The 14,042-nt window shown below is 49.7% G+C and overlaps 1 protein-coding gene across 7 annotated transcripts in view; it reads right to left on the reverse strand.

Annotated features, from left to right (window-relative positions):
• The window catches only part of Agap1 (ArfGAP with GTPase domain, ankyrin repeat and PH domain 1), a 432,542-nt gene that overhangs the window by 52,379 nt on the left and 366,121 nt on the right, over positions 1-14,042 (reverse strand). For all 7 annotated transcript variants that reach the window (XM_052192070.1, XM_052192071.1, XM_052192067.1 and 4 more), the window contains 3 exons: positions 10,576-10,730; positions 7,501-7,591; positions 2,068-2,290 (listed from right to left, as the gene is read on the reverse strand). In XM_052192070.1, coding sequence (XP_052048030.1) covers positions 2,068-2,290; positions 7,501-7,591; positions 10,576-10,730 — 469 coding nt within the window. The remainder of the gene's footprint in view (positions 1-2,067; positions 2,291-7,500; positions 7,592-10,575; positions 10,731-14,042) is intronic.

Here is a 14,042-nt window from a genome sequence, read left to right on the forward strand (position 1 = left end):
AACAGGGCCCACCCAAAATGAGGCTCCTGATCCTTTATTCATTCCCTCCCTTTTCTTCTCTCCCTCCCTTCTTGGGAATGCTTGGTGAGACCCTCCTCCCCTAAATAAAACCAACCAACCAACCAACCAACCAAAAAAACACCCCAAAATGAAACAAAACAAGCAAAAAACTTGGGAAATTTTTACCAAAGGCTCAGGTAAGCCTCTGGCGCTCATGCTTGTCTGAAAGTTCAGAGATTCCAGAGTCACCTCTCAAGATGCCCCAGAATCACGCCACATCACCACAGCCTTGGGGAGGGTCCTGACTCAGAAGGGCTCTCGGGAGGATCCAGCTTGACCAAAGCTAAGAGGCTCAGCTGCAGCCACTATGTTTGTGAGGAGGAAGACCCCCACCCATCTTTAAGCAGTCGGGGGTGGGGGGTGCATAGTCAATGCTAGGCAGAGTAGAAAGCTCTAGCCAAGAGCTCAGGGCAGACAGCAGTCAGAACTGTCCACTGCCCACAGAGCAGTTCCTGCTGGGTGCATGAAGGCGATCACACATGGTGTCTAACTGTTCTAGATTCTAGAAGAACAGCAAAGTTTCTAATTTACAGATGGCATTAAACACAGCCTATATGTTTCGTTTAAGCCTAAGTGATCAGGTGCCTAAAATGAATTTTTTTTTAGCTCATTTCAATGATTTTCTTCATACATTAAACAATTTAATTTCCAATCATTTTTCAATTTTTAAATTGAAATTTAACCACAGCATGGACAAAATAGGTACCACAAAGGAAATCAATGTTTTAGGATTGTTTGGAGTGAAGAATCCCGCTGGCTTCCATGTGAATGTTAAATCAGGAAGGGCAGGTTCCTCGTAGGGCAGGGTACCTTTGACTTGTAAGAAAGCCACCCCTTGTCTGTACTACGCAGGCCAGGGGAACCACGCACCGAGGAGCTGTCAGAGCGAGCCCACCGGGTTCTAACAAGCATACCTTGTGCACCTTGCTGCCTGCCCTTCCAGTTCCCCTTCCCATCAGGGCTGACGTGAGGGTGAAGTGTACACCAGTTTCTCTCCTGATTTGCCCCAGAGGGGGCGCCACGCATTTGTTTTGCAGTGTTAGTAAAATAAACTCAGCCAGCGGATCTCAGGACATCACTGTCCCCAAAACCTGGACATGTAGCTTACACAGCGACCAATTTATAGTGGCTCGGTTTCTGACTGTGTCTCATCACTGGCAAAATATACCAAACTATAGACGCTGAGCAGGACAAGAGCCTCTTCTTCCTGTTTTCTTGAGAAGCACAGTAGAAGCGGGCCTCACCTCCTGCCCGCTGTTGGGGGTGGGGTGGGGGTGGGGGTGGGGCACACAAGAGCACCCAGTACCCAAGAAGCTTGGATGTCCTCGGTTAGACCAACCAGAGATGGGCTGGCCCTTGTGCTACTTTAATTCCTTTGAAATTGGGCTATTTCAGCCACCTCTTGGGGGAATTAAATATGTATGCGTATTCTTAAAGATGGTTTATAATCACCATAAATGAAAAATGAGAAACTAAATGGCCTCAAAATAAATGCGCTTTTATCCCGGGTAACAATTAGCATTAACAAGGAGTCAGCCTACACTGGGCTTAACTGTACTTCCTTGGATATGTTAGAAGTCTGTTTCAGAAAATAAAATACGTTTTCTTATCATAAGCTCACTTGTTGGCAGGGGCACGTGAGAGGGTTGAATACCCACAAGATGCTTAACAAGGGCGGAAGAAAGAATACAAAACCGCAGAATCAAAAATTTATAATTAGTCTTAGCACAGCCTGTGCCTATTAGAAATATATTAATTAAAGTAATATATTCATAAGACTAGAAACCCAATACATTTCTAAGAGGGGAGAGGAATCCCTAAGGCCTAGAAGTAAACATAAAAAATTAAGGAGTTTGAATCATCCAGTCTGCTCTGCACCAATTTCAAATACCGATGCTCCTAGACTAGGCCGATCAGAATCTCTCTAGGTTGTCAGCCCTGGCTGCAGCGGCTACGGAGGTCAGCCCCAGCCGTGTACCTGCTGGTGGAGTGGCTGTGCGTTCCTACCTGGTGGAGTCCAGTGAGGGCTTTGTCCGTCCCTGGCTGCCCTCTTCCCACACGCTGTTGGCCAGCTCATTCCCGATGGAGGACATCACCTTGATCAGCTCCATGGGCCAGTCGTCCAGGTCTAGCGATCTGACCCGAGAGAGGTGGGTGCCGAGATTCCGGTGGATGCCTGAGCACTCGATACACATGAGGGCTCCCAAGTTCAAACTGGCCCAGTTAGGGTCTACAGGTAGAGACAGAGCAAAACTTAGTCAGACCATCACCAGTCTCTCTCAATGTCCCTGGACTCTCAGACACCTGAACAACCAGTCAGTCCCCATGTGACTTGGAGCTGCTCTTGGTGCCAAGGGAGACGTGTGTTGCTGGCAGCATAGTGCTCATCTGGACAGAAATACCTTCTGTGACACCTCCACAGGTGCACAGCACAAAAAAATCCTGTATGTGGTCCACTGATGATCAAGGAAGGAAGAAGCAGTGGGGAAACTGGGTGACACCAAGGCCTAGGTCACACCTGAGGCTGCACTGGCTCCCATAATCTTTTTGCTATTGTCAGCATAGCTTGGGCAAACTTCAAAGATTAAAGAGGCACGCTCCCGTGAGAGGGTATGGCCGGCAAGGGCCTAGCTTAGGAGGACTCATTGCAGCAATGCACAGGGGTCCAGTGGTCACTAGCAGGTCAGCAGGCAGGGAACAGAGTTGTATCAGGACCCAGTTCCTCCAATCATAAGGTTTGAAGTGAACAGTGTAATGTTTCAAGCTGGGATGACTGGCTCATATAGAGAATGGCTTTGGGACAAATCTGTCATTGTGTGAAACTGGATGACATCATCAGAAGATCAGGAACTTGGATGCAGGGCTGGCTTTGGGCTGACATCTCTAGGTGTTTGGCAAAGACCCGCTGGCCTTGATGGCTCCTGCCTCTCAGTGTTGACAGACAGAGAGGCTTGACCCACACAAGCAGAACTGGCATTTACCCAAGTGTATCAGAGAGTCATCAAAAGCTATCTGACCCAGTTGGGCGATATCTCAGCTCTCTACAGAGCAAATGAACATTGATGGTTGTATGGTGCCTAACCAGATGTCGGCCAGTCACATATTTAATGTGAGTACATTTCTACAAGATGGCTGGTTTATATCCCAGGGGTGGCCCTGGCAGAGGCCTGTGTTTTCAGAGATGTTCCGATGGGGAAGGGAAAACCTAGGTCTCACACAGAAGCAAAGAGAACAGGATACAGAAACACAGAGGCTCCATGAGAAGACAAGGAGGGACTAAGTTATAGGTAGGAGACATCCGTGCTGTGGTTGTGTGAAAATGTCCCCCATTGGCTCACATGTCTGAATACTTGGTTTCCACATGGTGGCGCTGTTTTGGGTGGGTGTGAAACCTTCTGTAGGCGGGGCCTAGGTGGAGGAAGTGGCTCTCTAGTGGGAAAAGCCTTGAGGTTTGCAGCTTAGTCCCATTTCCTGTCCTGGCCTGACCTCCTGTCACCAGAGGACCCATCCCCACCACATGACAACTAAAGTCAAAACAAACCCCTTCCCTCCCTACTTGCTTCTTGCTGGGTATTTTATGGTCTCAGAGTAGTCTCAGAGCAGCAAGTGGGCACGGCAGAGAGGCAGCATGGGCAGATGGAGGCCTAACTCAGCTGCTAAAGAGTCGGCTATCCCCCACAGCTCGGCTTCGGCCCTGCTCTATCGCCCTGTCCACTGAGACAGCCACAGCTGCCAGCCACCTCCATGGCGAAATCCTTCAGCCCATTGCTGGCCTCATGTCTGCTGCCCATCTCCTGACCAAGTTGAAGTTAACTGTCTCTGAACTTTTCTCCATGGTTTTCGTCTTTCCCCCAGCATTTTCTCCTCAAACTGGCCCTCACCTTGGGTCCTGTCATCTCTTCTGATGCCAGTTTCTATTCTCACAGACCAAGCTTGACTCTGGGTGTAGTGACAACCTAAATTCTAACAACGTTTAATGGCTCTCACCTCCCTCTCCCTCCCAGTGGAATCCTGCACAGACCTCCCCGCTGTCAGCGTGCCCTGATGAGGGATTTTTCTGTCGGTCTTCTTTCTACTGCTCCCAACCACACCAATGCTCGCTCTTCCAGGATCTGGGGAGTTGACACACATGCTTCTGTCGTCCCCACAGGTACTTTCTCAGATTCAACACTTTGTTCTTGAACTGAGCCTCCACTCCTGTCCTTATTCTCCCCACACACTGTGGTAGGACTGTGCAAGCTTGTGTTTGTATGTTCACATTCTGACCCCTGCAGGCCACCTCCTGACAGCAGTCATGAAATGTGGTACATGAAATGTGTAGACCTAATCATGTAACACTGAGATTCAGAATCTGCTGTGGATGACACCTGCCCCTGGGATCAAGTTCAAGGTCTCTGCAGGCAGAATCAGAACTGAGCCCCATCCCTTCCTATCTCATGCGAGACCCTCAGTATCTCCACCCACCTGTGCACAACACTCATGCCCTCCCCGGCATGCTGCTTGCCCTTGGTTCTCAACTAGAATTACCTTCCTTCGGAAACCTTTCTTGGTTACTGTCTACCCACTGCACCCCCAAGATAATAAGGTGACATCACAGAACCCATGCTCTGCTTTGGGCAGGACTTGGTTGCTTACTCCTCCTGTTGGTTATGGCATTAGAGACTATGGCAACACACCATATCCAGATAAATACAGAGCAGCCCCACCATGGCAGCACCTAAAACTAAGGGACCGAGGGATGGTAGGAACTGGATGACATCATAAGATCTACTAGGGCTGGTGGGTGAGGCAAGATCTACTAGGAATCGACCAGGCTCTAGCCTGACTGTCTGGACAGCACTAGCAATGACAGAATGTCATGGAGCAGGAGTCAGAGGCTACGGGCGCTGCCTCTCAGTTTTGTTCTGGAAGGTCTGGCACACGGGTTTGGACCATATGTGCACAGGGTTCTCCAAGCTCTGGGATTCCCCAGGTCCCTCTCTGAACATGCTCCCAGTGGCTCGCGACTGGTACCTCCAATACACATTTCCACTGTCAGTGGATCCTGGACAGAGCTGGCTGGGCCAGGTTGTCAGCTCCCTCTAGGGCAAAATTCTCAAGACAGTGATGGGCCGTTCTTTTCCTAAGAGGTAGATACCATTGACTTTTCCAAATTCACTGGAATAGAATTTCTCCTTAGAGACAAGCAGCCCATAGCTAAGGTGCCCAGTGCCACCACTGGGACAGATTAAGTGTGCAAGATGGAGGAGATGCTTGGTGATCTGCAGTGGTTGTGGCTTCAAATCCCACACTGCACTAAAGTCCTCAAGCCATAGCCTCAACCCCCAGAGGGGTGACACACATGAAATGGTGTGCCAGTGTTGACTCTTAGGTGGGCTTCCCCAAGAGTCACATGTCTGTTACGCCACCAACTGATGTCATCAGTATCTTTCCGGAATCTTTAGATGTGGGTGGCTCTGACTGCAGTCCACAGTCAGTGTAGAAGGGCATCTTTAAAGCTATTGTCTGCTCCCTTCCTGCTGGCCTCCTTCCTAGGGGCACTGCTGTAATCAAAGACGCTCACCCTTTATAGGTATTTACCACATTGCCTTGACCCCCTGAGGACGTGCTCACACCACATTGCTTGTGGGGTATGGAGACCTGTTTCTTGGCATTTGCACCAAAACTGGGTATTTATACTTAAAATTCTTCCCTGACGTACTCATCAGTCCTCTAGGTATCTTAAGGCCTCTGAGGGAAATCAGAGGACTGGGAAGGGTGTGGGTTGAGTGGAACAGCCCCTGCTTGCTGCTGTGGCCTTGACAGACTGGAGACCCTGGGCTCTTCCCTCCCTGTCAAGGGCCAGTGACCATATGAACTCTCACTCTTGATAACTCGAAAAGACAACACGTGTGAGCTGGGTGCAGCATACTTGCTGAATGGTCTTGAACCTCTTTTCCTGACGAGTCTAACCCTGCCTGTATCATCTTGGTCCCATCTGCCCACGTGGCCTGGTCTACAGTCTGGTCCCATGGCCTCCCCCTTCCTGCCCATCCTGAGCATGCATGTGCCCACCCCGTGTCAGGAAAGACCCGTGACCTCCAATTTGCCACATGCTATGGCTCCTGTAAAGCCTGTCAAGGGGTGGCTTCTTTTTGAGGAATCTTTAGAAGCATGCTGGAAACAATTACAGACGTCAATCTCTGCACTGGATTTTTTTTTTTTTTAATATGCCTCAGGTTTTGCACTTAAAAAAAAAAAAGACTGATTTAAGGAAAGTTTTGGATAAAAACACACTTCAAATAAATGTTCTCTTTTCCAACTCACGTTTTGAAAGTAAAATTTAAAAACTCAAAAAAAAAGAGACACTTTAAAGCAGTATCCAAAGGAGCCTGAGGAAGATGCCCTTCCTGCCCTGAGGACGGGCTCCTGCTGGGCTGTGGTCAGCCAGGCCATGTGGACAACTGGCTGGCCAGGGCCCTTGGGGGAGGCTCGGTTCTTCCCCTCCGTCTGGAGCAAGCCTGGCCTCATGCCTTGGTGTCTCCTGCGGAGATGTTCACCATCCACCCCCAGGTCTCCAACACACGTTACTGTTCTATTCCCATACAGTGAGCTGGTGTGCTCAGGTGTCTCCCCCATAAGCCAGCTCCAAGTCCTGCTCCTGCTGTGGAATGCGGGCAGTCCACGCCCGCCTACGAATGCACAAAGCCCTCACCATCTCTCCTCGTGGTCCCTGAGCTTCTCCATCACCTCCCCGTTTCCAGCCCGGGTTGCCACTCCTCCTTTCTGCTCACCCAGGGAGGCCTCTTCAAGGCTGCAGCCTCCAGTCACATCCCTTCCTCATCCCCTGCTCTCCCCCAGAGGCCCGCTGACAAGCCAACTCTGGCAGGAAGCGTCCTCTGAGGTGGAAGGTCCAGGTCCAAGGTGCCCTTTGCTCTTTCTCCAAGGCTCTAGACTACACCGTGTGGGCTGATGCCTTGCCCACTGGGCCCACTGATGTCTCAACCAATGACAGAGGTGCTCAGTTCCCAGACATCCCTCATGGGAACCAGCACCTTCTACTGAGTGAGCTTGAACTGCACTTCCCCTCTTCAAGCCTCTTTGTGGCAATAAACGGGCAAAGTCTACACTACACAGCTTCTGAGGGTATAGACGCAGAGCAAAAGCAAGGCTCTACACCCCGGGATGTAAGGAGGAAACAGGAAGCGTGACATAGAACCGGTCTAATGTCAAGGGATGCAGCCATTACAGTTTTGGTCCTTCGCCCACTGTGTTGTTTGAGGCCTAAGCAGGGCTCAGAGCAGTCCGGCATACAAGAAACCACCTGCTTCTGCCAGGGAAGCCATGTAAAGGATACGGGGTTAAAATAAAACCCAACTGAACTATGTCACGCCCTCAATGCCAGCAGCCCTCTCCACTGGCCGATGAGGATCCGGGGCCACTGTCATCCCGTGTACTTACTTTGTGTGTCACAGTCCACGCAGTGTGAGTTTCCTCTCATGTTACGGATGGACTGCAGGGCCATGGCTTCGCTCTGGCTGGTTAGTCGGGACTACACACAAAGGAAGGCAGAAAATGCAAGATGTGAACAGTTGGGAGAAATCCACACATCTTCTAACAACGTCGGGGGGAAAAACCCCAAAAGATTATACACAGGTACAACAGTGTGTGAGTGCTAAACAATTACTCCTTTTCTGGTGTCTGTGAGGGAGAGATAGGTCATACATCAGGGTTATTGGCTGAGATGGACTCTGCCCAAAATGAACAATGTAGTCAGAACACCATCATTTGTGAATAAACCAGAGCCTGCTACTCGGAGAATGTCACTGGCTAACACACCTTTATGGGCACACACCTCCTTAGTATGAAGATAAAAGAACAAGGCAAAAAAAAATGTATCTGTGTATCAGCCAAGGGTCAGGCCTTATCAGCATGCCTGGTCCTTCATCAGGAAACCCTCAACTAAGCCACACATCACAGCCCTGAGAGCTTGCCTCATGTGCGGTTTCTCTCAGTTGCTACGGCATCAAATGAAAGTCACTCACTGGAGTGAGGCAGGGGCATTTATTCTTAAGCATACTTGATGGTCTTCAGAATAGATCTTTTTAGAAAAGGCTCACCTGTTGTGGACCAGGTTAGAAAATGTGGGAAAGACACAAGCATTTATAAAGTAGGATTTGATTATCCAGAGAGCTTCTAGCTCAGTGGTTCTCAACCTGTAGGCTGTGAACAATATTTTTGGGGTCAGAGATCAGATAGCCTGCATAGTGTATGTTTACATTATGATTCATAATAGTATCAAATTAGTTGTGAAGTAGCGATGAAATAACTGTGGTTGGGGGTCACAACATGGGGAACTGTATTTAAGGGTCACCGTGTTAGGAAGAGTCACTGCTCCAGCTATTTCTCTGCACCTCTGTGCACGGGTGCCATGGGAAACCCGGCCGGGCATATGCTGCCTTCAGTGTGCCTTTTCAGCCTAGTCATTCTGTCCGTTGCTCAATGCCAACAGAGCCTCCGACTTCATCACTAAGTGCATGCATATAGCTCACTTGGTGAGGGCACAACAAGTTCCTTGACTATACATTTGGACTGTTCTTATTGTCCTAGACCCTGGACAGTGCTGTGAAGAACGGGCTACCTATAAACTGCTACACACATTCCCAATTAGGCAACGCAAAAAGGATGAAATCTTGGAAGCAAAGGTTCAGAATGGGTAATAATATGTGTATTTTTAAAAATTGTGTTTATTTAATATGCATTTGAAATTACAGTTAAAGCAAAAGCTGATCAGTTTCAGAACTTAGAATAAATTGTTTGTGTACAAATTCCCTATAAATTAAGGTACCTGTGCTAAACAATTTATCGCTTGCTACTTAATAATAAGGCATTTGTTTCTATTGTTTAATCAGCATCATGGTCTACTGTATTTTTAATTCCCTTCTGGAATCAGAAATCATTTTTTAGCAATTCGGATTTGCATAAGGAGGTGTCACACACACATACAGAGGGGTCTGCCTATCTGTCTGTTTCTTTCTCCATAAATTCTGTGGCTCACTGGTCAGCTTCTCCATCTGGGTCAGATTCAGATTATCTACCAGGAGCTGAAATACTGGGTGCTGCTCTCTCTAATGGAGTCTGGACTTTTCTCGTCATCTGTGAAGCCATTTCTACAAGTATGCTTGCCCATGGGTACAAAGGCTTGTATCTGCCTCTGGTCCAAGACATCTTACTGTCTAGGTTCAGGGTAGCAAGCTGGAAAGAGGCTCTCAAGGAAGTAAAGTGGGAGAAGCCAGCACTGGCCAGAGCTTCTGGAATCGAAGAGAAAGGGATATGGCTTCAGTCAGAATATGTGAGGTTAATTTGCCCATACGACCTGGGATGTGCTTGTCTGATCAGCAGTGTGTGTCCCCTCCCCTGCTCTGAAGCTGGGACTCCAAGCCTGTGGAAGGTAAGTGTCTGTCACTGTGCCCATTGGTGAGGAGGGGAGACACACGGTGGTTGGATGGAGACATGACCTGAGAATGCAGGGAGCTCAGAATAATAGACTGTGGTTCTTCCCAGTTGGGTATAAACTATCTTCTAAGAGAGAAGCAAATTACATAATGCTAATAATGGCTGTGGTCTGGCTTACCCTGCCTGGCTCAACACACCCTGGCTCTCTGAAAAAAAAAAAAAAACAGACTCCCTTCTTAATGACCAAGCTGGCCATACATCATGGGCAGAGGTTTCTTTAAATGCTTATAAATGAAACTGCAGGTGGATGGCAATGTCTTTCTTTGGTTTCCAGTCGATCGCAGTTTGAAAAACCAAAATGCTCACTAAGAGTCTCAATGGGTCAGCAAAGGGTTCTGACTATCTAAGGGTTCAAAGACTGAAATGGAAAGAACCCGGCTGGGAAAGACGGGACCAGTACAAGGAAGATCGCCGAGCAGCGGCCCCGAAAATGCAGTGAGCACACTTTTATTTCTGGCCAAACAACTGCTGGGGGACTCTTTTTAATTACTGAATGAAACATATACCAGACTTTAAAAAACCCAGAAAATTCACCTTGCCCAAACTCCCTACAATCTCCTCTGCGTTTGTATCCCTGTGACATTGGAGACATTTATGAGGGCAGCATAGGGCATCTTTTAAGTCCATGTCTCTTTTTCTGATTTATTCTGCCTCAAACAATAACAACAAAAAAATAAGTATGGGCGCATAAGCAGGCAGAGTCCAAAGGCTCCATCGCCTACAGAGAAAGGCGAAAGCTTCCCACGTAGCGCTGGCTGCCACAGCAAAAGCTTCACGTCGGACACCCTGCCACACGCGGATGGCCAAGCCAGGACACCAAACATGCACAGTGTTTGTAGATACAAAGTGGTTTTATCTTTTCAATTACTTAGTTTTCTTTTCCGTCACAAAGCATACGTGGGTCCTGTCATCCGCACAAGCCATCTGACGCCTCTGTCCCCCCTGGGGCTCCACTTGGGCCTTCTCTTCCCTTTAATGATCAGCAGCCTTGATTTTGGGGCGGCCTGCTGTGGACCTTACCTTATTCTTGCTGCTCTCGCACGACTGTAGGCTGGCGAGGATCTGGCTCTCGATGGCTTGGACCCATGCGTCTCGCTCCTCGTATGTGGTGGCTTCAAAGTGCCACGTCTGGCCAGTGAGGGACACAATGATAAACTCCAAGTTTTCCTCTTGCTCTGGAACACAGAGGTGGGATGAGAGCTCACTTTCATGACAGCGGTGCCCGGGCCCATCCTGTCACAAGTGCCTCTGGATTCAATGGCACCAGCATGGGGCTGGTGGCACACACAGGACGGGAGTGCTGAGATCTGATCTACACACCCGCCGCCAACACGCAAAACCGGCTTCCGAAAGCCAGCAGAGATAACTAGGCTTCAGGTGATGCTTGGGGGATGGGGAGAAAGGAGGGACTTCGTGGAATGTCAGGATCTCTGTGTGGGCGCAGAACAAGCAACTTAGGAAAGTAAGTTTGCAACTTATTGCTGGCCCTTGGGTCTGCAGGAGGAAAATGGAGTTAGCTCTGCTAGATATGAAACCGGGCAAAGTTGGGTCTGGATCCAGGTAAGCTGGGAACACTAAGATGGGTGTCCTTCCAGGGCCGGGCCACTATCAGTGGGAGTGTTAACTCTCACTGTGCTGAGACTTGGACAAAGTGAATCCAGGCAACTCAGAGGTCGTTAGTGGGCACAGGTCTACCTGGGTGGCCACAGAGAGACATCTGCTATGAAAGGGGAAGAGAGAGGCTGAGACTAGATCCTGTGATACTACCTGCCCTCTGCCTTTAGGTAAGTCCCACTCCAGAGGCTCATTTTCCTCCCTTGTGGACTGGGCACAGGCAGCTTCTAAGGAGTTTGGCACGAGCTAACTATTGTGCATGAGCACACAAGGGCGCAGACCGGCCTCGGGAGACTGTGTGTGCTCAGTCCTTCCTTCCCAGCACTTGATCAGAGGTGAGACTGCTCAGCAAAACATTGCCAAAAGCCAAGGCTGGGCCCTTCACATGCCTCAGCAGAGAGGGAATCTCTAGCACTGGCCTAGCACTGGCTATGTGGTCTCGTACAGTTACAATGAAAGAGTAACCTGCAGGCTGGCTTATTAATGTAGTCATCACCCACCTCACGCCCACCCCCATCACCCTTGCACAGACCAGGACGTGGCGGCTCTCTTATTTCCAAAGACCCCTTCCTGCCTCCTCATCTCAAGGACAACATCAACCCCACTCCTAGGAACTGGGACACTGTCTAGGACTGGGGTACCCATTGATGTTCTCAACGTAACACTTCCACCACCACTGCCATAGCATGCCACCAACACCGCCACTGGTGGTGCCACACTTATGTGGAGTCTTTCGAGTTCTGAAGATTATAATGCAAGCAAGCTGGCGCTTTCTGGACTTTTGAACCTCTGAGCAGGCCTTAACCCTGCTAGTGTGAACACTGTCTGGAAGACGGGTAAGCACACCTCTGTGTAACCCCTCTAGCTTCTCCCAGAGAGCCCTGCTACTCAGCACTGGCCATGTTGTGTTCTCTTGGTTCTTGGATGTTGAAGCCTGAGGAGTAAGAATTCAGAAGGCATGAATGGTGATGTGCTGTCTTCGAGCTCAGAGAACAATGAGGCCTATATCTGTGTGGAGTAGAGCAAGTCCACACACTGTGTGAAGGATGGCTGGGGAGGAAGCCCTAGGCCTTTGGACATGGGGGCTAGTCGTGTTTCTATTAAAAAGTTAAAAAAAAAAGAGAGACCACTCAGTAACTTCAGACAGACAGGTTTCTCCGAAGCTAATCTGCAGCTGCGAAATAATTCACAGGTAGAAAAGAGGGATACTCGGTTATTCACGGAAGGCCATGAGTACTATTTATGAAGATGTCTTTGCACAGCCTTATGTCACCTGGTGTTTGTGGAACTCAAGTATGGTAAGAATGTTCCCTCTGGTCAGGATTTACCACGTCCAAGGGAGAAATGACAACCATGAGCCTCTTAGTTTAGATCTCTGTCCACTGCTCTCTCTCGGAGGATTTCTGCCCGTGCTTCTAGCTGGGGTCACAAGCTGCAGTGTGAGCTAGAGGCAAAGGGCTTTACTGGCTTGGCTGAGGTACAGGCGTGGCCCCAGGCTCTCTGCCACCTGCCCTATGCCTTGGATATCAGGGGAGGCAGAGGCCAATCTCTGAAGGATCCTACTCTGTGGGTACACACTCACCCGGATGCCGGCGGGGCACCCAGGCCAAGTGCTACGAAGGTATCACCGAGCTGTCTGTGTCTTCTCACTCCAGCTTGGACAGCTGTAATATTCAGATGAGCTGTGGAGGCTCACAGCAGACCCCACGCACCACACCGTGAGCTTTCCCCAGCGGACAGAGATTTCCCTCTGCCCTTCTGTCACTTAGAACCCCACCTCCCATTCCTGATGCATCCCTGTCGCCCCTCTCTGCTTTGTTATGGCTACCTCTCGCATCTTCTGGGGGATTCTGATTCTGTAAGGATCTCCTCAGTCTGCTCGAGGCTCCTAGAGTCCCTCTAGAAATGTGCTGAGCGCCGTGTAGGGTGTGCACTCCATAGTGGACACCTCTCTGCCCCACTCCACACAGCGCCATCGCACACTCTGACACTCCTGTGCTCAGTCCTCCCCTGCTCTCCCTCACAGACACTACTCTGACACCTCGCTTCCGAGCCTGTGAATGAGCACGCAGTCAGGCCAGGGCTCTGCTGTCTTCTTTCCCCTCAAGCCCGTTTCTCTGGAATAGCCGGCACCACGTAGATACCTCTTCTGTCTCCCCAACGCTCAGCCACGCAGAAGGGAGGAAGGTATTCAGCTGGGAGAGGAAAAGGGAGGTTGGAGAAGTTACACCGCGCAGTGACTCCCTAGATGCGTCCTGGAAGCGGGTTGTATGACCTCACACGCCTGTGCCTCCCCCCCCCCCACCATGTTTTTATAAGGGTCTTGAGTAAAGTATGCTCATCCATTTTGAAAAAGAGGGAATTCAGGGAGGACAGTAAAGTCCAGAGTCAGAACCAAGTACTCTGTGGATAAAGTAATCTGAAAACTCAAGAGCAAAAAATGTTTTGAAACCTAAAACTTTGAGTCTTGACATAATACATGCTTCATTCTAGAACATGACAGATGTTAACCCACAAAGCTTAAGCATACTCTGTGCGGTCCTGCCCTGTCCTCTGGTGGAGGTCACTGAGAGCCACTGCACACTGCGGAAAACAAGTGCTAGGAAGCCCAAGAGCTCCCAGGGCCCAAGCGCGATGTTCCTGCAGCCAGCCGGCTAGAGCTTCCTATGCCACAGCTGGTTACAGGGGATGCTTTACTATCCTTACGGCCTTTTCCACTTTACAAAGGTTTCTGTCACTTGGAACAAGTACTGATGAAGCCAGTGGACAGGCACTGGCGGGCCATGCCAGGTGACAGCCAACGCTTACTGATGGCACCCCAGAGGCCTCCAGACTTGATCCATGCTCAGACTTGTACAGTGTGGCGGTGACTG

The sequence above is a fragment of the Apodemus sylvaticus genome, chromosome 9 (genome assembly GCF_947179515.1).
Source record: "Apodemus sylvaticus chromosome 9, mApoSyl1.1, whole genome shotgun sequence".
Lineage (NCBI taxonomy): Eukaryota > Metazoa > Chordata > Mammalia > Rodentia > Muridae > Apodemus > Apodemus sylvaticus.